Source organism: Lampris incognitus, chromosome 14, assembly GCF_029633865.1.
Source record: "Lampris incognitus isolate fLamInc1 chromosome 14, fLamInc1.hap2, whole genome shotgun sequence".
NCBI lineage: Eukaryota > Metazoa > Chordata > Actinopteri > Lampriformes > Lampridae > Lampris > Lampris incognitus.
In genome coordinates, this window is record NC_079224.1 from 32,284,009 (window position 1) to 32,309,419 (window position 25,411).

Sequence of the window (25,411 nt, forward strand, 5' to 3'; positions counted from 1 at the left end):
ATGCAGGAAAGCCTGCTCTTTGAAGCTTTTAAAATAGTTTGAAAATAAAATGGGGTTTTACCTTAGGGATTTTTGTATTCCTGGCACAAGCAACTGTGATCCCTTGCATATTGAACAGTGTGATGGACTGACACAACCCCATGATGCCAGTGTGTGCAAGATGCAGCCATCCTCATGCTGCGGTTGGCCTGCTGTCAAACTGACCAAAATGACATTAGCTAGGAATGTTTACAGCAAATATGCGTATGCATGCAAATGCACATACATACACACACACTCCTGCATGCACGCACGCACACACGCACACACACACACACACACACACACACACAACCTAACTGTAATGTTAGATATCTATCTATCTATCTGTCTGTCTGTCTTTTTATTTAGCCATTCATCCATTCCTTCCATTGTATTTTAACTAGAAGTGTGCACTGCTCGGATCAGGTGACAAATCAGCTGAGGTTTTGAATCCTCGATCATACAGTCACAACTGTGCACAAAAATTATTAAGCTGAAAGGCCCAGTAGTATGAGAGATTAGCAGTGGACAGATACACACAAACAGTGTCAGAAAAAACAGTGTTTTTCCTGCCATTATAAGCAGTGGCGACTGGTCATTAGGGGCCTGTTGTTACCAGAAAAAAACTGCAAACAAATTATGTTATTATTCTCAAACTATTACCTGCTATAATGCATTATCTATGAATATAGCATCTTCCTAAATTGCATATTATTTATGTTAGGATTTTAGTTCATGTTTATTGGTCCCTGTCTTGCTGGTTCAGATGGCATTCTCCTGATTTATGGCCGCAGAAAGCTTATGGAGGTGTGAATGTGGGGCTAGGCCATGGCTTGCCCCTCTCTCACAATGCAATGTATATCGTACGTTGGTAAATATAAATACGAATGCTAGGAGTGTTATTGCATTCAATGTAGATCACATGAACTTGAATGCAAGTGGGGTTGCTAGCCCATAGGTACGATGGCTATTTTTTTTTATTATGAAAAAACATATATGACACACAGCTTTCTTTTTTTTTACTATTTGCACAGCTATATACTTAGTCATTAGAACAAGAAGAAAACACAAGATACAAGACATTCAGCTAAAGTTTAAAACTCAGATAGGCAAGACAGAAAAATAGTGAGGCAAACTGTAGGCTTTAGCATGGCTTATAGCCCACAGGCCCCCCACCAAATCAAAGAACTCCAATTCAAAAATCACAGATCGACAAGACAGTGCAATAGTCAGTAACCTACAGGCTTTTGCATGGGTTCCATCCCACAGGCCCCCCACCAAATCAAAGTAATAAAATATTAACACACATACAGACAAGACAGAAAATAGTGAGAGAACCTGTAGGCTATGGCATGGCTTCTAGCCTACAGACCCCCCCCCCCCCACCAAATCAAGGAAATCAAACAAAAAATACACATATACCATCCCCAGTAAATCTTACCCCACACACTACATCATTTAACCAAAATCTAACATCACCCTCCCTTCTTCCCCAATCACAATAAAAGTGTTCCCCTCCACAAACCCCCAATTTAATTTTTTTAATACATTTTGGCTATTATTTTTTATATAAATGATTTAAAAAATGTATATATTATTTATATTTGGCTAATATGCCAAAACAATGACATATTAGCGCCACTGTAAGTATAAGGGGAAAAAATTACAGAGCCCAGGGAGGGGGTAATATTCTGGGGGAAAAAAACTCAAAATTTATGATTAGAATTGTAAATTTATGAGAGAAAAAAATTCCAGATATTCTCTGAGATTAAAGCGGCAAATTTACAAGAAAAAACCTTGAAAAATAGTCAAGGAACCACTTCGTGGTGTGTGTGTGTTTACCAGTATTTCTGTTTCTCATCTTACATTTCACCAATCTTAGTATGTAGCTTAGAACTGGGGAATAAGACAGGGAGTGCCTGCCATGAAAAATATGGATACATATTTAGTCGAGCAGTATTTTCTTTAAAGGCTGATCCTGGGTGCTGACATGTTGAGAATTTAATAGAATAATTTTTTGATGGGCTTCAAACCATTTATTTTTTTCTGATTATTGATGTCACAATCTTACATGACTGCGTGGCTGTAAATGCAAACACTCTTTCTAGATGGTTAAATATGAAGAAATAACGCACCCCTTCATACTGTGTTGCACAAGCAAAAGCACCATTTCGATCATTTGGATTTCTTTCATGTTTCAAGTGCATGCATTATTCACATATCATCATAAACACTCTCCATTATGCTAAGTGTACAGAGCCGACTGTAAATACAAGCACAGCAAACCCTAATGAATTTTGAATGACAGTGGTCTTTTTTCAAGTGGCAGCAATGTTTACTCAAAGTTCATTGTCGATTTTTTCATTACTTATAATTGACTCCACAGCCCTCTCTTGCTCGCTCGCTGTTATTTCCCACTTATGCTCATATTTCAACAGCCAGTTGGAGGTGAAGGCACAGATATTTATTTTTTTCCTCTGATAAGAAATACTTCATGTTTCATCCACTATGTGCTTTTTGTCTCTCACACGGGTAGCCTCCTAATATAATTTCGAAGGGGAAATAACAACAAGTAGCGCACGAGTGATGACACATTAATGCGGTATCTCACCGAAATTATCATGATGAATTGTTATCGTGTGTGAGTTTTCCAGCCTTTGCAAAGAGAGAATTCCTGCGAGCCAATTGTAATTTTTATTTTTTGTTATTTTGTGGTCCTGGTTAAGGTATCACATGAAATGCAACAGTTTTTGTGGAGTTTGGTACTGCAGTAAAAATGGTATTAACACTATACTTTTTCTGAAAAAAAGTGAATATGAGAGCATATTCTCAGTTTGTTTTCAAAGAAAGGTGGCATCGCCTCACCCAAAATCATCTTGACAGAGATATTTACACTTGTTTATAAAAGCACTTTTATCTCTCCGTTCTGGGTACAAACCTGTCATTTCAGTTTAGGTCTCTCTTAGGACACAAAGTCCCTTAGGGGGAGCTTCCCTGACTACATTAACCATAAAAAGAAACCTTAACCCCGAGGTTTGAGCTGCCACTCTCCACCATCTAAATAAGGGGAACAATTCTTATCTTTAACCCTTGTGTCATTCCACAACTTCACCCCACAGCAAAAAAAAAAATTAGGCTGGTGTTGTCACAGCTGGTCATAGAAAAGGATATATATGCTATAACTGGCATGCCTTGCCCACTTTCAATGACAAACATTTAGCAGGGGGTTTTTTTTAGGGGGGGATGTCAACTTGCATATGTGTAAACTTTCATTTCTAAACAAAAAATAAATAAAAACAGGTTTTTCAGATACATTCCACACACATGATAACATCCAAGTCATCATTCATATTAATCATACTATTGTTTTATTTTAGTTTTTTTGTTTGTAGTAGTACAATAGCAGTACATTAACAATAACAGTGGTTTTAGTCTTAGCAGTCTCACTTTATAGTGTGGGTATTTTTTTCGGGCCCTGTGCTTGCTGCAACCAAGTCTCATAGATAAAACATTCATATACAATGTCTTTATGCATGCTCAATAATCCAGGTAAGAAAATCACAGAAAGTTGAATCAGTTCATCTGGACTCAACGTTGATTGAGAGAAACGTTTCATCACTCATCTAAGTGACCTCTTCAGTCTCAACTGACTGCAGGTATCCCCACCCCTTATAAAGTGGCATAACAATCGAAAACGAATGGTTTCATATGCTCATTGCCGTGAGCATTAACTAGAGTTTCAATTGCTGTGTGTACTATTCACAGAGAATTTGGATATGGTTGCAATCACATCATTTTAAAATGGCAATTGAGCTTTTCTTAGCCCCCCCCCCTCAGTTCAGGGATGGTCATTCCCTCTTCACATAGATGGTCTCTTTGACTCCCCATTCAAACCAGTGTTCCTCCCTATCAAGGACGTGCACGTCCTCATCCTTGAAAGAGTGGTGACTGGCCTGTAGATGGATGTAGACTGTGCAGTCCTGGCCTGACGCATTAGCTCATCTGTGTTGTGCCGTCCTCTTTGCCAGAGTCTGTTTGGTTTCCCCAATGTACAATTCAGGGCAGTCCTCCCAGCACTTCGCAGTGTACACTATATTACTGTGTTTGTGCTGGGGGACCCAGCCCTTGGACCAGCTTGTTTTGGGGTTTGAAAGCAATTGAGATGTGATGTTTGGAAAATATGCATCTCAACTGTTCCAACACTCTCGCCACATACGGAATAATCATTGGTTTATGCTTTGGCAGCTTTTGTCTTTCTCCTCTCTTCGATCGGTTAGTGCACTGTTTGGACATCTTCCTGGCTTTGACAAACACCCAATTAGGATAACCACACTTGTCTAAGGGCCTGCTTAATGTGGGGTTTCTCCCCTTCCCCAACTGCTGTTTCGGTTGGAGCGTTGTCTGATCAATGGTGCAGCTTCCTGATTACGCCTAGTTTTCACTTCAGTGGATGATGAGAGTCAAACCTTAAGTGCTAATCAGTATTGGTTTACGGTAAACATCAACAATCAAATGTCCCCCATCATCAATTGCAATTTCTCAGTCTAAGAAGGCTAACCTGTCATTTTTCACATCCTCCCTGGTGAACTTGATGTGGTTGTCCACAGTGTATCGTGGTTGGTGAAATGTGGTACATCCTGAGATTTAATTTTAAACCCAGGTGTCATCCACACATCTGAACCAATAGCTAGGTGGTGTCCCTTGATATGACATCAGCGCTCTCTTTTCCACTTTCTCCATATACAAGTTGGCAACTACAGCTGAAACAGTTTTTGGATTATGTTGCACTGAATGGACTGTGTTGTTAACTGTTTGTTTTGTTGTTTTTTTTTGCTTCTCTGTTTTTGTATGTTTTTGGTGATGTCATTTTTGGGAATTTTTGAATGTGTGTTTTGTGTCACACTGCTGTGGGCTGGGGAAAACAGAATTTTGTTTCTATTGCGTATGCAAGTACATGAAAGAAATTACAATAAATTATTCCTGATTCCTGGTTCCTGAACTGGGAAACCCATTGCACACCTATGTTTCTGCATATGGTACTGCCTCCCTATATATGAAGTATGTGGACTGAAGACATAGTTTCAGGTCAGTGGTCAGTGTTAAGGGTGGTCCTATTGCTAAGGGTGAGGTCATCCTGTAATTTCATATGGACTACCTCCACCACTTCAACAACAGGAATGCACACGAAGAAGGACAGATCATCATAAGAGACGGTTGTTTCATCCACCCCCATAATGATGTCGCTCACCTTATCTACAAATTCATAGTGTTCTGAATGTTGTGTTCATTACTGCTTACCAACGGGTAAATATAGGTGCCAGAAACATCGAGATGTCATAGGTCACTAAGTTAGTCATACTAACAATAAGCCTTAATGGCCCATCCTGTTTATGTATCTTAGGTAAACCATACAGACTAGGTGTTGCTTCCCCTGGGTATAATATATGGTACAGCATTCTGTCAATAACATTGTCCTGTTCTAACAGCTTCAGACAATCTATCCTTTTTTTCTTGTAACCACTGCCTGGATCTCATTTCAGGCGCTCATAAGTATTTATGGCACTAAGTAACATCATAACTTTTTCACGAAAGTCAGTCTGGTTTAATAAAACAGTGCATCTACCTTTGTCCGCTGGAAGGATGATGATGATTTTGTCATACTGAGAGTCGTGAGAGCATTCCTCTCATCTCTGCTGATGTTGGATGGCGGCAGCGTCACATTGTTTAGGCAGTCTGAAACTTTTGTCCACAGTTACGCCACTTCCGTTCTGTGATGTTGTTGTTACAGATCGTTGATTCCGTGGCTGTGATTAGTTCCACTAGTAGGACTTGCATTGGTGTGAAAGCAAAATTCAGCCCTTTAGCAAGGACCTCTTTCTCCATCTGAGCGATTTCTCTATCGGACAGATTCTTCACACGTTTGTCCACATCACTGACGTCTGTCTGGCATTCGTCTCTCTGCCATTTGGAGTACTGTCTATTGTCTGCCAATGTCTCTGGCATGCAGCAAGTAGGTTGAACTTCTTTTGCTGCATGGTTTTCGACTTTCCATGTTCTGCTAAACGAGCCTTTTCAGTGAATTCAATCACATGTTGGAAGGTCTGATCTACACTTGATGTAAGTCTCTGTTGGATCTGCTCCTCTTTGGCTTTCAATGCGTCGATTGTAAGATTAGTTTGTCTTACCCGTTTGTTCAACAGCTGGCTTTGTGCCTTCTGGAGGGTCTTGGTTCCTCAGTGGCCCTCAACAGAAGATTTCCTTTGCAGGCTCCTAGGTGTAATCGCGCTCTGTCTGCACCTGAGGCTGAATTTCAGGTGGTTCCTGTAATCTGCCATTTTACACAAGCATTTTACACAGCGTTCGCTTGTACTCATGGACAAGTTTAAGGCAGTCCTTGCCGAAATGAATCAAAATGTCTTGATGCATGCGCAATTACCCAGGTAAGGAAATCCCAGGTGGGCTAAGAGTACATCTGTCGTCATCTTACAATGCTGTGATTGCAACTATTCTCCAATCCTCTGTGAACAGTACATGTGACCATTTTAAGTCTAATTAATGGTCATGGCAATTTGCATGTGAAACCGGTCGCTGGTTTCGTTTGTGACACAACTGTGTCAGTTTTGGTCGTAATGCAGCTGTGCTGTTTATAAGGTTGGCTGGGGATGCCTGAAGTCAGCAGAGACTGATGAAGTCACTTAGATTAGTGGTGAATGTTACTCCCGCCAAACGTTGTGTCCTGATGAACTGATTCAACTTTCTGGGATTTCCTTACCTGGATTAATGAACATGCAGGTTGACATTCATTTTTAAGTTATTTGTACTTTCCAAAATATATAGATTGCCAGCGCTCTGTCTTATGAATAAGATGCATGTCAGCTAAGTTGCACGGGCCAGACATAACTGCAGCACTTTGTGATAAGAACACATGTACTTATATAAACTTAGCACAAAAAGTAAGGAAATGTGTGTTTGGTAGATTATTTCTTTGTTGTAACAATGCTTCTTGGCAATAAATCTTATGTCAGGCACCTGATTGTCAGCACCTGGGGTACCAGAAGCTCAAAACAAGAGTCAATAGCAACAGCAAAATAAGCTGATTGGCATTGGCAGAGAAGATTTGGCAAATTTTTCATGGTCACAACCCACATACTCAGCTCTGCTGCTCATCCCACAAATGCATGTTCCTTACAAATGTGTCACCATTTAAAGGGAAATAAACAGGCTTTCCAACGGTATAAGATTTATTGCCAAGGAGCATTGTCACAACAAAGAAATAATCAACCAAACACACATTTCCTCACTTTTTGTGCTAAGTATATATCTGGCCTTGCAAGACGACATGTCAACACATCAAATGTTCTATTACATGCATGTGATGCATTTTAACATATCGAAGTTGTTCAGGACATCTTTAATACTATTAGATTAGAGATGGTTTAAATGTCTATCAGGTTGGAGATGGTTATATTTAGGTATTAGATATGGTTAAATTTAGGTATAAGCTAAGAAATATTTATGTTAGTAGAAAGAAAAAGAAAGCCACTTTATTTTGTCATTGTACAGTTGTTCTGTTAGAAGGAAAATGGTTTTCTGCATTTAACCCATCCTATTGTATAGGAGCAGTGGGCAGCTGTGGTGAGGCGCCCGAGGACCAACTCCAGTTCTTTTTCCTATTGCCTTGGTCAGGGGCACAAACAGGAGTATTAACTCTAACATGTATGGTGGCCCAGTGGTTAACACTGTTGCCTCACAGCAAGATGGTCCTGGGTTCGAACCCCTGGCCGTCCCAGTTCCTTTCTGTGTGGAGTTTGCATGTTCTCCCCGTGTCTGCGTGAGTTTCCTCCGGACACTTTGGTTTCCTCCCACCATCAAAAAGACATGCATGTTAGGGTTAATACTCCTGTCTGTGTCCCTGACCAAGGCAATAGGAAAAAGAACTGGAGTTGGTCCCCGGGCGCCTCACCACAGCTGCCCACTGCTCCTATACAATAGGATGGGTTAAATGCAGAAGACAAATTCGTTTTAAGAATACAATTTGTTGTAAGAATACAGTGTCGAATAACGTGGCTTTCATGCATGTCTTTTCGATGGTGGGAGGGAACCAGAGCACCCAGATGAAACCCACGCAGAACATGCAAACTCCACAGAGAAAGGACCTGGGACAGCCTGGGGTTCGAACCCACAACCTTCTTGTTGTTAGGCAACAGTGCTAACCACTGGGCCATAGTGCCCTGCTATTTGTTTAGGTATTATATAAGAGATGGTTAAGTTTAGGTATGGGTTTGCTGTGGTCAATGTCAGGGTAAGGCGTTTGAAGGGTGGTTGTTTACAATCTGCGTTGAGTGTAAATTGGGGTTAGAAATAGATAGTGAATGTCCTCATTCATCAGTACATTGACAGTCACAGTATTTTGGGACCTGCAAAAATTTTGTTTTCAAATATTTTGTCTGAGACTGGGTTCGCCTGAAATGCCAGCAGGTATAGAGAGTAAATAAATTTTATGTTCTTTTACGTTTGTAATTAGATACAAGGCAGCATCATTTCCTTCTTATGATCCCTTCCAGACTTTCTTCCATGCATTAAAATACATATTTAATTTAAACTGAAGATAAATGAGACTATATCAAAAGTAAGGCGGGTTAAGTAAAACACAAAGATATAGAACAAAGAGACATATTGCAGACACAGAGGCTTTCCCTTGGCGTTTGAAGTTGTCAATGCTCAGGGAGAGAAAATGACGGATGCTGCATACTGGGCCTAAATCCTCTCACACTTTATTATTTATTCATCTACACACAGCGGTGTCAAATCTTTAAGCGGGTTTGGAAAAAAACCCTGTTTTGCTGCAACAGCCAAAAAAAAAAAATTCTACATGTATATTTAATAATAGTAATAACAATAATGCATTTTGTTAAGAGATTATATAACATAGGAGGAAGGCCCCGTGATGACCTGGCGGCCTGTCCAGGGTGTCTCCCCGCCTGCCGCCCAATGACTGCTAGGATAGGCTCTAGCATCCCGCGACCCCAATTGGGGTAAGCGACTTGGATAATAGATGGATGGATATAACATAGTAATAGTGGAGTTACAGAGCATAAAATTTTTTTTTTTAAATCACAGAAACAGATATAAAGGAACGGAAATAAGTTGTAAATAAAATAACAAATATTAGTTACATCAATATCATTTCATTGTATATAGTTGAATAAACTTGTAATTTTAAGTCAGTGGATACATTATACCAATATTGGAACAATGACCAGGTACCATAGATACACACACACACACACACACACACACACACACACACACACACACACACACACACACGTATATGAATGCAAAGCACACACATGCTCTTGTGAATACATGCCCATGTAAAAAAAGAAAGACATCAGTACAATTAAAATATTATTTTCTTAGTTATCACATCGAACGGGAGGATCATTAGAACTATTGTGTGTTGTACACCTCACCCATTTTCCCCGTCTTTCTTCAACGATATGAACTTGATTTCTAATCATCGTGTTTTTTTTAATATTTCATTTACACAATCCTTCCATTTGAAGTTATCATCTTTTAGTAAATTCCTTGTAATGTGTTTAATTATTGCTACCCTTATTATTAGGAACAAGTGAGAATCTTTCTTCTTATCTCTTCTGGTATTTTCCCAAGTACTGTGAACAGTGGGTTTTTATTTAGAGAAGATATTTGACAGTGCTCTAGTAGAATTTCCCCAGAAGCCACTTATAGTGTTACATGACCAGGATGGATGACTGTGGTTTTCTCGACAACATCTTGGTGTTACATTTTCTTTGTACTTATTTTGAATTTGGGGTGTCTTAAAATATCGAATTATAATCCTCCATGTATATTATTTCCAATAGTTTGAGTTAGTTGTTTCATATATGTTTTTGCACAATTGTCCCCAATCGGCTAGGGATATATTGCATGAGACTTCATTTTCCCATTTATTATTTGCATGGACACTAATTTGACAAAGTGACACAAGGTTCTCCTCTTGTTTCTGGAAACATTGGAATAAATGTCTGTAAAGGTTTTAATCATTGTGGACTTGTCAACTGCTGTTTAAGCTTTTTTTTTTTTTCCTGTGTTGTATTTTTGTTGAGGTTTTATATATATATATATATATATATGGACCTATGTGTCTGAATAACGTAAGATTTGATTGATTGATTGATTTGTTTGTTTGTTTGTTTGTTTATCTTGATGGTTAAGCCTGTAGTTAAAAATTATGTTTCAATCCTTCAGTCAGACAGCTAAAGCACACATTTTATCAGTGGATTTATATGCTGAATTTATGTCTTTTTTAAAACATCAAAAGGGTAACTTCTCACTTGGAAGAATCTAAATAAATGAAAATTGGGTAGACCATGTACTGACGATAGATGTTCAAAAGATATCATTTCTTTATCCCCTAACATTTGTCTAAATTTACATAAACCTTTAGAAGCCCTCATTCTAAAAGTTTGATCAACTTTGTTAGGAGGGAAGTCTGGATCAATTCCCATTTCTTTTTTTAAAAATAAAACTCTTCATTTAGATTTTTTTTATTATCCTGACAGACTTCCCTCCTAATCCTAAGAGTAGTGTCTACCGATCTACTGTCTAGATTCTCAACATGTGATTTTTTTTCTGTATTAGGAGAAAGTCAGACCAGTTAGTTGTATATCTCCACAATTTAATTCTGGCTCTCTCCATCTTGTGTGTGGGCTTTCTAAAATCCACACTTGGACATCTTGTACTTGTGCTACTTGATAGTGATCTTGCAGGTTTGGTAAATCTAGACCGCCAATACATTTTATTTGTTTAGTGCCTTTCATCATCAGAGACAATCCCACAGTGCTTGACAGTGCATTAAAACTATAAAGACAGACAACAAAAATACTACTCAGTTAAACTAAAAGCTTGTCTGAATAAAAGTGTCTATTAAGGCCTGTTAAGGAGGCCAGAGTCTGGGGAGCCCTTAGGTGGTGGGGGGGGGGGGCAGAGCAAAATGCTCGGTCTCCTATTGAGCGGAGCTTCGTCATGGGTTTTTGGAGGAGCAAGCTGCTGCAAGACGTAGATTGCAGGAGGGATTGTGGAGTTGAGCAGTTCTTAGAGGTGTGGTGGTGCATTGTCGTGGGTGCATTTGAAGATTAATACCATGGTTTTGGAGGTAATACTGTAGGAGGTAGGGAGCCAGTACAGGGAAGCCAGGATGGAGATGATGTGGTGATGTTTCCGCACTCTCATCAGGATCCTGGTAGCACTGTTCTGGATGCACTGGAGCTTCTGGAGGTTCCTAGCAGGAATCCCGATGAAGAGTACGTTGCAGTGGTCCAGCCTCGAGAAGACAAAAGCATGGTTAAGCTTCTCTGCATCAGCAAGGGTGAGACGGAGTTTGGCGATGTTTTTAAGTTGGTAGAATGACGTCTTGCAGAGATGTTTAATGTGTGTGTCAAAGGGTGGGGAGTGGTCAAACTTGATACTGAGGTTGGTGATTGAGGAGGAGAGAGAGATGGTTTGGCCAGCAATGGTGAGGGGAGTTGGCACGAGAGGGGCCTCGGTTTTGTTGTTGTTTAGCTGAAGGAAGTTGTGCTTCATCCACACCCTTTTCTCCTTGAGGCAGATGTTGAGCCGTTTGAAGGCAGCAGAGGGATTTGCGGCAGTTTTGATGTACAGTTGCGTGTCATCAGCGTGGCAATGGAATGATATTCCATGCTGGCCAATGACATGACTGAGTTGTATAATGACACACAACTTGGTTGGTCAGTGATTGACAGGTAAGATGAAAGTGAGTGAAAAGAAGGACAGTATTCATAAATGAAATGACTAAATCTTGTCAAAACTGTTGCTTGACAAAAAAGGGGCCTCCGGTTCGAATCCCCATGTTGCCTCCAACTTGGTTGGGCGTCCCTACAGACACCATTGGCCATGTCTTCAGGTGGGAAGCTGGTTGTGGGTATATCCTGGTCACTGCACTAGCACCTCCTCTTATCGGTCGAGGTACCTGTTCGGGAAGGAAGGGGAACTGTGGGGAATAGTGTGATCCTACCATGTGCTATGTCCCCCTGGTGAAACTCCTCACTGTCAGATGAAAAGAAGTGGCTGGCGACTCCACATGTATCGGAGGAAGCATGTGGTAGCCTGCAGCCCTCCCTGGTCTGGGGGGTGTCGCAGCGACTGGGATGGCTCGGAAGAGTGGGGTAATTGGCCAGAAAGTACAGTTGGAGAGAAAAATGGAGAAAAACTAAAAACCCAAAACTGTTGCTTGATATAAATTTGTGACAGAGAGCAGTTGATGGATAGTTAAACCGGTGTTTCCTAACCTTTTCCTCTGCCACGGCACACTTTTCTATAGCAAAGAAATCCTACAGCACATGGCTATCCACAATGACACATAGAATTAGTATGACAGTTTTAAAAAGCAATGCAAGAGCTTATTTCAATTAAACAAAATATGAGTTTATTTTAAATATAACAAAACAATCCGTTTTAAATTGAATTTCAGTTTTTTTCCATGGCTCACCGAGTCCTTACGGCATGTCACACAATGGTCACAGAGGAAGCTGGCTTCTGATTGGCTGGAGGGTGTGCGTTAATACTGCTCGATACACACATAGTTCAACTCAAGTTTAATGACTTCTAAATTCATACAATCGAACCATAGCAACACACTGAACCAGTAGCAAGCCCAGTAAACATCCAAAGCGTTAGCTAAGTGGCAAACTTTAGGTTCATAACGTATACATAAGTCCAAAACGTTCAACAAAACATTAGCAAATGCTTTTTATTTCAGTTCCCTGGTAAGTGACCTTGGTATAAGCGGAATAATCCATGAATATAAAGGATTTTAACACACGATTCTCTCCCTTTGCTTCGTGTGTCATGGATTTTTCCTTACCTTATGTGCTGTGGCACACTAGTTGAAAAGCACTTAGTTAAACCCCTCTAGTTTCTCTTTATTTATTTTTCCTTTAACAAATTCTTCCTACTTTTTGCCAGTGTTCAAACCATCCATTCACTGCAAAGGACAACATAGGATTTCTGTCAGGGGTTTTTTGTGTAATAACAAACTCATTGTTATTTCTCTCCCCCCACCACCACCAAAAAAAAAAAAAGCTTTCAGTTCAGCCATCCATTCACTGGACGGGGCGACGCAGCGCACTGACTTTGTCTCCATCTTGAGGGAGTTTGGTAACCACTACGTGCAGGAGGCGGTGTATGGCTTCCAGGAGGCATGTACCATCTGGTACCCCAATAAACAGGTCCAAAGACAGCTGTGGCTGGAGTACCAGGACATAAGCAAAGGTAAGACACACACACACACACACACACACAAACAGGAAAAGAGGCCAATTGTTTCTGTATGTGTATTTGAGCACGGTTGTGAAAGGATCATCATCAAAGTGACATTGAGTCAAACATTGTATGTGTATGGGTGTGTGTGTGTGTGTGTGTGTGTGTGTGTGTGTGTGTGTGTGTGTGTGTGTGTGTTTGTGTGTGTGTGACAATATACACCATATACAATATCCAAGCAAGACAGGTGCTATATAATGTAATCATCTTCATGTTATTTATACCCTAAATCATCTCACAGACAGACATGCTATCACCAGACAAAAGATGTTGACTTGTATAAACGGTGAGCGTGTGCATGTGTGTGTTGTTGTGTGTGGGCTAGTATATGTCTCGCACATGAAGATTGTGCCATATATCATGCTTGAGGTGGGGGGTTAAAGCCTGCGAGGGAGACCCTCATAACACACTCGGGAGCTACCGTTAACATTTTAAGCAAACCGCTGAGCTGCTTGCTCCTTCCTCTTTCTCTCATTTGTGTTTTTGGATGTCTGCCATTGCAGACAACTGCCTCAGCAGGCTCCCAGGGTGGTAGTGTTTCAGAAACACTCTTCCGGTTCGTGTTGCTCTTTTCAAGAGCTGTCACGGGTCTCTGTAAGAACCAGTTTGGAGCCCCTTCATTTTCTTGTTGGTTATGTCTTGCTTTTTTTTTTGTCAGTGCCCTTTCTTCCAGGACGTTAAGTTTCAAGTGCAGCCAGCGAAATACACATGATATATAAAACCAATCCAGTCACTGGAAGGGATAGAAAGTGTAGCTAAGATACAATCAAATGCTTCTTTTCTTTTTTTTCTTTTTTTGTTAACAGCATACGTTGTGAAAACAACAACACAGACACATGCACAAAAGGTGGTTTCGCTGTTGTACTTGCTGCTTGTGGGAGGTGGGGTAAGAAGTCAAGTTGGAGGTGGACATGCAGCTGTTTCACAGTGATATGCAGAATGTGTTGTAAGGGGCAGAAGTCTTCTTGTGGATGCATTTCAGAGTCAACACTTCTGCACATATTTGATTTTAACAAAAGTGCCTTGCAACAAAGAAAGCTCAGGCAGTTCGAATGAGGGTTGAAATCAGGTTGCTCTGCACTGATAAATAGTTGTCATCTGGACCACTGAGTCAGGCTACATAATACTGTCAGTGTCATAATACTTACCATGTTTGGTGACACTCTCCATATATCGCTATTGACATTTTTGACCTGGTAGAATGAACACTGGTGCAGCAGCAAATTGCATTCAAACAGGAAGAAGAATTGAAACAAGGTGATGGTGTGGCGATGCCTCCTTTGGACAGCTAATCTGCCAATTCTACAATCAACATTATGGTAGAACAGTATTTCAATTTCAAGAAGGAGATAACATTGAGAAAATAAGGTTTATTATGTATTCAGATGGCATGATAGAATTCATATTGTCTTTATGTATGCTCAATAATACAGGTAAGGAAATCACAGAAAGTTGAATCTGGACACGTTTATTGAGAGAAGCATTTCATCACTCATCTAAGTGACCTCTTCAGTCTCAACTGACTGCAGGTATCCCCACCCTTATAAACAACACAGTGGCATAATGACCGAAACCAATGATCAGTTTCATATGCAGATTTCCTTGACCATTAACTAGAGTTACAATGGCCATGTGTACTGTTCACAGAGGATTATTGTATAATTTATTTTGTTTCGGTGGTTAGACTCCATCGAGATGAAACATCTCCGTAGAACTTGCCCTGTGAAGTTAGGAGATAGGATTCCCCGCAGTCTGGACGCTGGTGTTAGTTGAGTCCATGAAAGTGAATACCCAGGGCAAATGAAGGCTATATTGAGGTGGCGATGGGGTGGAAGTGGGTTGCACTGTGTAAGGTTCTGTGAACGGTGGAGGACTTTTAAATTTCAACTTGTGACAGCTGATTGCTGATTGGATAGCCAAGGGTGGGCAGAAAGATGATTGGTTAATTAGTGAAATAGGTGTAGAGATTTGACAGTCTGAAACAGATTTTGACAATGTGGGAAAGCACAGGTGATGGAGAGCGGAATGATTGTGCTTGGAATTTTGTGAATGAGCGTGACAGCATAAAAAATTATCTTCCATATTGAACTTTCTCACAAGCTTCATGTCATTTATAGTTTGTAATATATTCGATTACCTGTATTAGCTTTGGTCCGAGGAGCCAGAACTGTTTACTGCTGAGTTGATAGCACAAAAGCAACGATGGCTGCTACACATTGTTTGTAGTTCTTCCTGAGTGATGTATCAGGGAAATCGTGGATTTCAGCTTTAATACCCCCACACATACACATAAACACATACACTTTCACAGACAAACATACACACATCTATATTGTACCTGTGTTTTACCTTATATACATATTTCAAATGTATAAATTCACAGCAAAGATGCAATGCCAGCGCTTTACCATTTGATTAATAATCACATTAAATGACAACTTTTTGGCTCAAAGTGCTCTTTTATACTAAAATCAACACTGTGCAATTTTGAGCTCAATACACCGGCTCATGTCAGCCATATATCTTTTTCTTTTTTAAGTTACAGTTGTTTTCTAAAGCTCTGATAAGTAATAGCTGCTCTTCCGCAGGCGTTTCACCCCAGTGACTATAAATTCTTTGTCGCAGTTGCAGTCTTTAGCTTGAATCAAACACTTTTCTATCATGCTCTCTCCTACCAACGACACCACCACCAAGCAGCGCTCACTCTCACCCACCTATGTGCTGACAGCAGGTAATATTAGATATGTGATGGGTGTGAGTGTGCAACTCCTTTTTTAGATGTGAAGTGTTAGGGCCGGAAGGCCTAGTTGGAGCTTAGGACCCAAAAGCAGACTTTGTGGATGTTTAATTAAATTAGAAGTCACTGCAGTGTGTCACAAAATGTAGGCGGGAAAAACAAAGGGCAAGATGCAGTCCGGCTGAATAATTACAAAAAAGGAAGAAAAAAAATCAGATGAAAGGTACAGGCAGGGCTCAGGCAAAATCAGTAGCCAAAACAAGCAAAGAGAGAGATGGAGGCACAGAAAGGCATTAAATCAGGCAAAGGTAACCTGGGGCTTGACAGAACTCATGTGGCAAAAGACAGGCTTAGGTAAAAGGGCAAAAAATATTAAGAAAGACAAGCCTAACAATGAAGCGACGTCTTGATGAGATAATCTGGCATGGAGTGTTGATCCCAGCATGGCTTAAAAGCTATGGTTGATGAGGTGAGTAGCAGCAGGTGTAGGATACACTGGGTTGATTGAGGACAACATCAGGGACAAGAACTGACAACAAAACAGGTCAAAATAAAACAGGAAGGACAACAGACAATAATAAGGGCACTGGGCTGACTAACTGAAACTATGGGAGACAATGACTGCTGAAAATAACTGACGGAGATAAACGGGAAACAGGTGACAGGACCACCCCTCAACGGACACCACCAGGCATCCCAGCCAGGGCCCCTGGATGCAGTTGATGGAAATCAGTGACAAGGACAGGATCCAGGATGAATCTGGCAAGGACCCAGCTCCTCTCTTCAGGACCATAGCCCTTCCAGTTGACAAGGTACTGCAATCTCCTGACCCTGCAACGCACCTTCAGGAGCCATCTTACTGAAAATACCTTGCCACCATCAACGAACCTGCGAGGAGGAGGGGGTCTGAAGGGTGGGGATAAGGGACTAGAGACAAGGGGTTTGACTTGGGAGACTTGAGTGAATATGGCACATGCCCAGAGGTAAAGAGAGCCTGACAGAGCAGAGGTTGATGACCTTGGAGACAGGAAATGGTCCAGCAAACCATGGACTCAGCTTGTGGGAGATGGGCTTGAGAGGCAGATTGGGTGGAGAACATTACCTTCTGGCCAACCCAGTATATCGGTGCTGTAGAGTGGTGTTGGTCTGCTTGTCTCTTGAAAACGCTTACTGACTACTATAACAGAAGGTCTCTGGCTTTTGACCAGGTCCTCCGGCATTGGTGCACAAATGTTTGGGCAGAGGGTACAGCGACTTCCTCCTCTTGGGCAGGGAACTGGGGGGGATGGTAACCCAGACACAACTGAAATGGGGAGAGACCTGAGGGGGAGGTGGGTAAAGACTTGTAAGCTTTCTCAATCCAGTACAGGGTCTTACTCCAAGAGGCCGCATCCTGGGAGGTCATGCACCTGAGAGCTAACTCCAGCTTCTGGTTTGCTGGCTCAGTTTGTCTACTAGTCTGGGCATGGAAATCTGATGACAAACTTGGAAATGTGGCAGTCAGTTTACAGAAGGCTTTCCAGAACTGGGCAAATTTGTAATTTGTGATATTGGGCGATACAAATAAAATTGACTTGACTTGACCTAAATCAGACTATTTCAGAGCGAAGTACATGCAGGCGGAAAACATGAACGACCAACAATTCAGCAGTTTCCTTAATAGATGGTAGCTCGGGTAAAGGAATAAATTGAGCTGCTTGGGAAAAAATTGTCCACTACTGTCAGGATGCCAGTGTTGCCATCAGAGTTAGGGAGCTCTGTGACAAAATCTAGGGTTATGTGTGACCAGTGCCGATGAGGGACAGGGTGAGGTCTTAAGAGGCCTGCAGGGGGTCTGTTACCTCTCTTATTTCTAGCATAGGTGTTACAAGCTGCCACAAATGTCCAGACGCTGTCCTGAATAGTTGGCCATCAAAACGCCGTTGTCGGATAAGTGCCAGGGTCTAGGCTGCTCCGGGATGGCAGCAATTCTGGAGTTATGCCCCCACTCCAACACTTGGGAATGGACTAGGGGTGGCACAAAGAGACAATTAGGTGGTTCATTACCTGATCTTGAGCCTCCTGAACCAGAGTTTCTACCTTCAGCAAGGCTGCTCCCAACAGCAACCAGGATGGGGGGATTGTTTCTGAAGAGACAGGGTCCTGGACTGGAGAAAACTGTCACAAGAGGGCATCTGGCATTCTTAGCTCCCAAGCGGTAGGAGAGAGAGAAATCAAAATGAGAGAAAAAGAGGGACCACCAGGCTTGTCGAAAATTTAGGCACTTGGCAGTTCTGAGGTATTCGAGATTCTTGTGATCAGTCCACACTATGAAAGGGGGTGCAGCTCCCTCCAGCCAGTGCCTCCATTCTTCCAGAGCTAACTTAGCCACCAGTAACTCCTGGTTACCAATATGACTGACTGAACAAAACTGGGAGACACAACAGTGAAGCGCCTCGTGAACCTAACTTCGAACTGACTCATTCACTCCCAAACTGATGTATTTAGTCTTACGTTTAAGTGTACCATCTGTGTCCATATATCAGGGACATATTCTTTTTTTGTTTTGTCGCTTCCAGACTTTCCAGTGATCATGGCGGAAGTGGTTGTTGCCAGGCAAAGGCATCATCATGCCCAATGTGCTTGTGAGCAGATATTTTGCAGGAGAATATCACTTTTTGATTTAACTAAGACCGAAATCATTTTCAGGTACAGGTTGCCAGGTCAAACAATTCTTGCTGTACTTGATGACCTCAAGGATGACATTGAACCTGCGTACTGTGTTCTTGGCGCAAAGCCACCATTTATACTATGCCACATGGATAATTGTAATCAGATGCAAAACAAGGGCAAATTTCACGTAGCTGCAAAACTTTATGGGCATGTTTGTGCTGTAATATCATTAGCGCAATATCTTTTGTAAATCGGACCTGGAGACAGGGCAGACAGCAGTTGTAAGTGACACACAAGTCATGGTGCTATCAGCGGTCACAATCCATTCTTTGTGAATTCGCCTGTCAGTCTCTTCCTGGGCATCCCAGAAAGCCTCCTGGCCTTCAGGAGGGAGTAATGAGCTCACAGGAGAGTCTAGTGAGCCATAACATCACCCTCCGCTCTGTGGAGACCTGACCTGCAGTCCTCTCCATATACAGGGAGCAAGGGGCTGTTCATTTTCAGTGTTGGACCACTACTGATGTCTTTTTTTAAGACTGTGAGATTGATAAATAAATCAAAATCATGTTTCATTTGTAAGAAATGGAATCATAAAATGGCACAAGAAGGAAAGAGAACATAGCAATTTATGATGATGATCCCAATGCACAACTTCTATTTTTATACAGAGTATTGTGTGAGGGAAGGAAAAACAAAATATAAATGCACTAAGATTTAGAAATGTAACCAACAAAATTTAAAAAAAAGCTTTGGGGCAAGGTGAATACTTTTTGAAAAACACTGTGTGAAAATGTGTGTATAGCACATTAGCAGTGTGTCATTAGCCTAGCTTGTCACGAACATAAATGCCATTCAGGGAGCAAAAATAAGACCGATCTTGCAATCGCAGAACCCAGATGAATCGTTGGTAGAGTTTCTGTCTGTCTATCTATCTATCTATCTATCTATCTATCTATCTATCTATCTATCTATCTATCTATCTATCTATCTATCTATCTATCTGTCTATCTGTCTATCTGTCTGTCTGTCTGTCTGTCCGCTACCAACCTATCAACCAACCGACCAACCAAAAAAAATCCATAAATGATGATCTGGCAACTAACTGTAAATTGCTATTTTCGTTGTAATAGCTGCCAGCATTGTGACATGAGAACATGTTCAGGCCTTAATTTCCATATTAAGCCGTATCATTGCATCATTATATCCAATAACAGATTTGTAAATGTGCATCTTGTTTGTGTGAATTTATATGTACAGTACTGGGGAAAGAAAGTGAAATTCAGTTCAAACCCATTAACATTTAAATTCAAATATGCTGCATTATTACTTAAATACTGGATTATGCAGGCGGCATGGTGGCGCAGTGGGGCAAGAAGGTCCTGGGTTCAAAGCTCCGGGGTAGTCCACCCTTGGGGGTCGTCCCGGGTCGTCCTCAGTGTGGAGTTTGCATGTTCTCCCCGTGTCTGCATGGGTTTCCTCCTAAAGTGCAAATACATGCAGGTCAGGTGAATCGGCCATACTAAATTGTCCCTAAGTGTGTGTGTGTGTGAGCGTGTGCGTGTGTCGGCCCTACGATGGCCTGGTGGCCTGTCCAGGGTACCTCCCCGCCTGCCGCCCATTGACTGCTGGGATAGGCTCCAGCATCCCCGCAACCCTGAGAGCAGGCTAAGCAGTTTGGATAATGGATGGATTATGCAATCTTTAAATAGCAGGCTAAAATGTAAAAACACTGGCCAAAATAAGCTTTACAAACTTCAGACGCATTTTATACACATTTAAACACAGACACAAAGCTTTGACCATTGTAAAAAAAACTGGAATGTGTATGCAGTGAACGGACTCAGACCTCTATTCGACTGAGCTCTTTCTCTCTCTCTTTCTCTCTCTTTCTCTCTCTCTTTCTCTCTCCCTCTCTTGCTCATCCACACCGTGTAGCTATCTCTGTCACTTTCTCTCTCAAATAAATCACGTGAACTCCTCCGGCAACCTTGCTGACCCCCCACCAAACCAGGTGTCACCTCTTTGTCAACCTCCAGCAGTGTTGTATATTTCTTTACTGTGTGTGTGTGCGTGCGTGCATGTGTGTGTGTGCGTGTGTGTTACGTGCCACAATTCTTGCAATAGCCGGGTAAAAATAGTCCCCTTATTTATTCTATTAGAGCCTGTCAGTTTAACAAGGAAATAGTGAGTTAGTCTCGCCACGGGGCGAGAGAGTGAAGTACCATGGAGGAGAGGGAGGGGAAATGGCTTCCCGAGACTTCAACGCACACACACACACACACACACACACAAGACCACCACCTGCCTGGTTTCTATCCCAGGATTACAGATCACTTACAGCTCGTACTAGATGACATGTTTCCATCTCTCTTTCTCTATCCCTCGCTCTTTTTTTCTTCCACTTTTCCTCCTCCTCTATTCTTTCTTTCTCTTCTCTCCAGTTCTCATTTAATGTCTTCCCCTAACCTCTTGCTTTCTCTTTGACTTTTGAAGTGATGGGGCGGGGGTTAAGGGGGTGTGTGCTAAAGGAGGTGAGGAAAGAAATGAGGTAGAGAAAGAAAGTGATGGAGAAGAAAAGGGGGCATAGGGCAGGAGGCGCGTGATTAGCACAGAGATGGGAGGTTGGCGGAGAAAGAGGGACTGGTAGAAGAGGTGGTGACAGCAGGGATTAGAGAGAGGGAGAGAAAGAGAGAGGGAGAACGGGGGCGATAGAATGAGAGAGAAAATAGACGGCAGGCGTCGGAGAGAGGAGCTTAAATGCCAGTATAGCTGTGATACAGAGGTGACAAGAGAGGCTTGGACGAGGAGGTGTGGGAGGAGGTGTTAGAGGAGATGTCATCTGCTTCTCTAAGGAGTAGGCTGGGTGAAAAGTGTCACCTGCTTGTTCAGTTATACACAATTACAGACAGACATTTAGCAGACGTCTGCCAACTTGATAATGTCTTTTTTCGCGTGCTAGCAAGAATGTTTTTTTGGGGGGGGGGGTGTCCCCAGTGCCATCCCTTTCTTTCTTTCTCTTTGTACATGTGTATGTGTTGATCCATGGTGTACATGGGTGTGCCTGCATGTGTCTTTATAATATGTGTATTTTAAAAATGTCAGGGTGGCATGGTGGTCTATTCCATTGCCTACGAACATGGGGATCGCCGGTTCGAATCCCCATGTTACCTCCGGCTTGGTCGGGCGTCCCTACAGACACAATTGGCCGTGTCTGCGGGTGGGAAGCCAGATGTGGGTATGTATCCTGGTCGTTACACTAGCGCCTCCTCTGGTCAGTTGGGGTGCCTGTTCGGGGGGGGGGACTGGGGGGAATAGCGTGATCCTCCCACGCACTACGTCCCCTTGGCGAAACTCCTCACTGTCAGGCGAAAAGAAGCGGCTGGCGACTCCACATGTATCGGAGGAGGCATGTGGTAGTCCGCAGCCTTCCCCAGATCGGCAGAGGGGGTGGAGCAGAGATTGTGATGGTGTGGAAGAGTGGGGTAATTGGCCAAGTACAATTGGGGAGAAAAGGGGGGGGATCCCCCCCAAAAAAGTCTCTGTGCATGCCTTCAGTTGATATGTTGAATTTGTGTTAATTTAATGATGGATACAACTAAATTACATAACGAGGAACTTGCTTACATCTTAAAGCTTTATGAGCTCATTTTCAGTGCTGCACAGAGCTGAGATGGGTTTCTGCAATGTTGTTTGTATAACAGATCTGAATTGCTATCAGATCAATATGGCATGATTCAGACATGAGGGGGCCTTTTTATCAGATTGTTGAGAGATGTTTTTAGAGATGGAAGACATGAAAACGGATTATCTGCTGTGGCGAGCAGCTGAAAGTAGTAATAGTAGTAGTTCAGTGATGTTCTTAGTCACTTTTTAAAGGCTTGCTTTTGCAAATATGGTATGAGCAGACGTGTAGTCTGGCCAAGCGCAGCAAGCCAAAGAGGCTCGCACAAAAACATGTGTTCGTACACATCAGGGAGAGTTAGGCCACGACAGGCAGCCTGAAATCTGTCGTCTTTGGTACAGCCGAGTGAGTAAAATTGTACACAAAACAGCCACTCAGACCATTTTATTTCATCAAAAGTGGAGCCCTGAGAGATATTAAATGGGGGAATGAATAGTATGTTTGAGTCAGCTTAATGCGAGTGATAACTTGGGGCGAGTCAAGAGTTTCGTGGATGGGGTTGGGTGGGCGGGCAGCTGTTTGCCCCCACCTTGTTCATTTGAAAATGCATCCTTCTTAGTTCACAAAAGATTTTAGGTGAAAGCGTGCCAAAGCCTTTTTTCTTTTTTCCTTTTTTTTTTTGTAATCCAGCTCTCACGTCTTATGTTTGGTCTCTCCATTTTAACTGGGCAAAATGGACAAATATGTGGAGTCAACCCAGTTTTCTTTATAGCGCACACCCACGCATACGCCACTCTTGAGCTTTTGTTGAATCTGAACAAAGTGAGGGTTGACTCTCGGGCAGACATCCCTTCACCCTTATCTTTTATCTGAAATCCTCCCCTCCTTGAAGTACAGGCAGAACAACAGATGTGATTCATTACATATTACAGCCCTCTGTAAACCAATCCTTGTACCGTCCTATTTTCTAATTCGTGCCTACATGATTGTCTCACTGTAGCCTCCTCAACACCCACTCCTCTCAGCAGGATTTTAATGCCCCTCTCAGGCGGAGCTGAAGGTCATCCCGGGAATGAAATTTCACCGTTTAATTCTTGTTTGGAGGACGTGCAGGAGGCGAATGAATGGAGGTGTCGGGGGAGCTGCCGGCCCTCCACCTTCCTCATCACCCTGCTCTTCATCCTCTATACTTCGTACTGTATTGTTGGTGTTGTCAAGCATGTGTGAAAAATTGAACCTAATTTCTCATTTTGTTGTTTCATGTGATCTATATGAATAAAGATAGGTCAGGAAATGTTGGTGTTCATACTTGAGCTATAAAGGGCACTTAACTCTTTATTTCCATGAGATGCATTCAAAACATTGGAATTAGGTTTTGGCAGAGTATGCCCCACCGGTAAGCCAAAATGCAGTTTATTGGCATTGAAACATTTTTGGAAATTGGGTTTTCAAGAGCCCAGGACCTTCTTGCTGTGAGCTAACCACTGTGCCACCCATTGGCACAGTGGTTAGTGCGTTCATCTCACAGCAAGAAGATCCTGGGTTCGAGCCCCGGGGTAGTCCAACCTTGGTGGTCGTCCCGGGCCATCCTCTGTGTGGAGTTAGCATGTTCTCCCCATGTCTGTGTGGGTTTCCTCCGGGTGCTCCGGTTTCCTCTCACAGTCCAAAGACATGTAAGTCAGGTGACTCGGCTGTATTAAATTGTCCCTAGGTGTGAATGTGTCGGCCCTGTGATGGAATGGCGGCCTGCCCAGGGTGTCTCCCTGCCTGCCACCCAATGACTGCTAGGATAGGCTCCAGCAACCCCGTGACCTGAGAGCAGAATAAGCGGTTTGGATAATGGATGGTTTTCAAGAGATAGGGTTCATCTGATGGTAAAAAGTGTAGAATCTCGGAGTCCAAGAAAATAGTTACCACATTTGTTATTGCCATGCTAAAATGTCAGCTATTGCTCTCGATTGCTGTTAAAATCATTTCCAACTGAGAAACACCTCAGCTTCCCTTGGGGTATGAATAATGTATCAGCTAAGGCAATATATGTGAACCTTCTTTTCAAAATAACACTTCACTTGTCACGTGTCTGTCCCTCTGTAGCCTTCACATATCCATTTCAAGCTTTAAGTCAGAATCGGGAGCTTCTCAGAGAACCCCAAGTCATATGCAAACTTGATAATATGAGTATTAACTGTTAGACACTGAGTCCCAGGTGTGTGGATTTCTGATTCTCAGTTGTAGTTTTGCATGGGTTGCAGTCGTCCTTCAGTTGGAGGTGAATTGGCTCTCTCCACCAACATGCTCTTCCTCTCCTCTTTCCCTCTCTCTGGCCCATGTAGCTAACTATCTCTCACTTTTGTACTCTTTACTTTCTCCTCTGTCCTTCCTACTTTCTCTTGTTGATAGTTGTGGGTTTCAAGTGAAAAAAAAGGAGAAAAAACACAATGAATAATTGAAGGGAAGGACAGTTTGCGACCCATTAATCATATTATGATTCAAAACAGCAATCTGAAAAGAACCACACTTATTTAAGAGTACCTTTTTTAATGGAAATGTCGTTTTTTTAATTGTTTTGCAGGGTTTGTTTTTTTTTTAGATCTTTTTTCCTTTAAATATTAATTTCACACTGGATTTGTACAAGCCTGGCAAACTGGTAGATTGTGGATTCTCTTTCTTTCATTAACTAGCTAGGGATTAGGCAAGATCCGTCTCTGTGCTGTTAAGAGGGTTGCAGGCTTGTTCATGAAAGGTAGTATGTGTGTTTGTGTGCGTGTGTGTGCATGCGTGCTTGTGTGCATGAGTCCGTGAATGCGTGTTTGTGTGTGTTTTCTCAAGTTACAGTCTAGCATCTGTGATTTAATGAGGACGTGTGCCAGAAATATCTTTCCATAGAGAGACAGAAATCGAGAGAGAGAGAGAGAGAGAGAGAGAGAGAGAGAGAGAGAGAGAGAGAGAGAGAGAGAGAGAGAGAGAGAGAGAGGGGGCAAGAAAAAGAGCAATATCAAGGCAGAAATATCTACAAA

At 42.1% G+C, this 25,411-nt stretch overlaps 1 protein-coding gene across 1 annotated transcript in view; it reads left to right on the forward strand.

Moving 5' to 3' along the window:
* Nucleotides 1-25,411, forward strand: part of astn1 (astrotactin 1) — a 552,260-nt gene that overhangs the window by 339,350 nt on the left and 187,499 nt on the right. Inside the window, exon 17 of the mRNA XM_056292697.1 lies at nt 13,147-13,335. Coding sequence (XP_056148672.1) covers nt 13,147-13,335 — 189 coding nt within the window. The remainder of the gene's footprint in view (nt 1-13,146; nt 13,336-25,411) is intronic.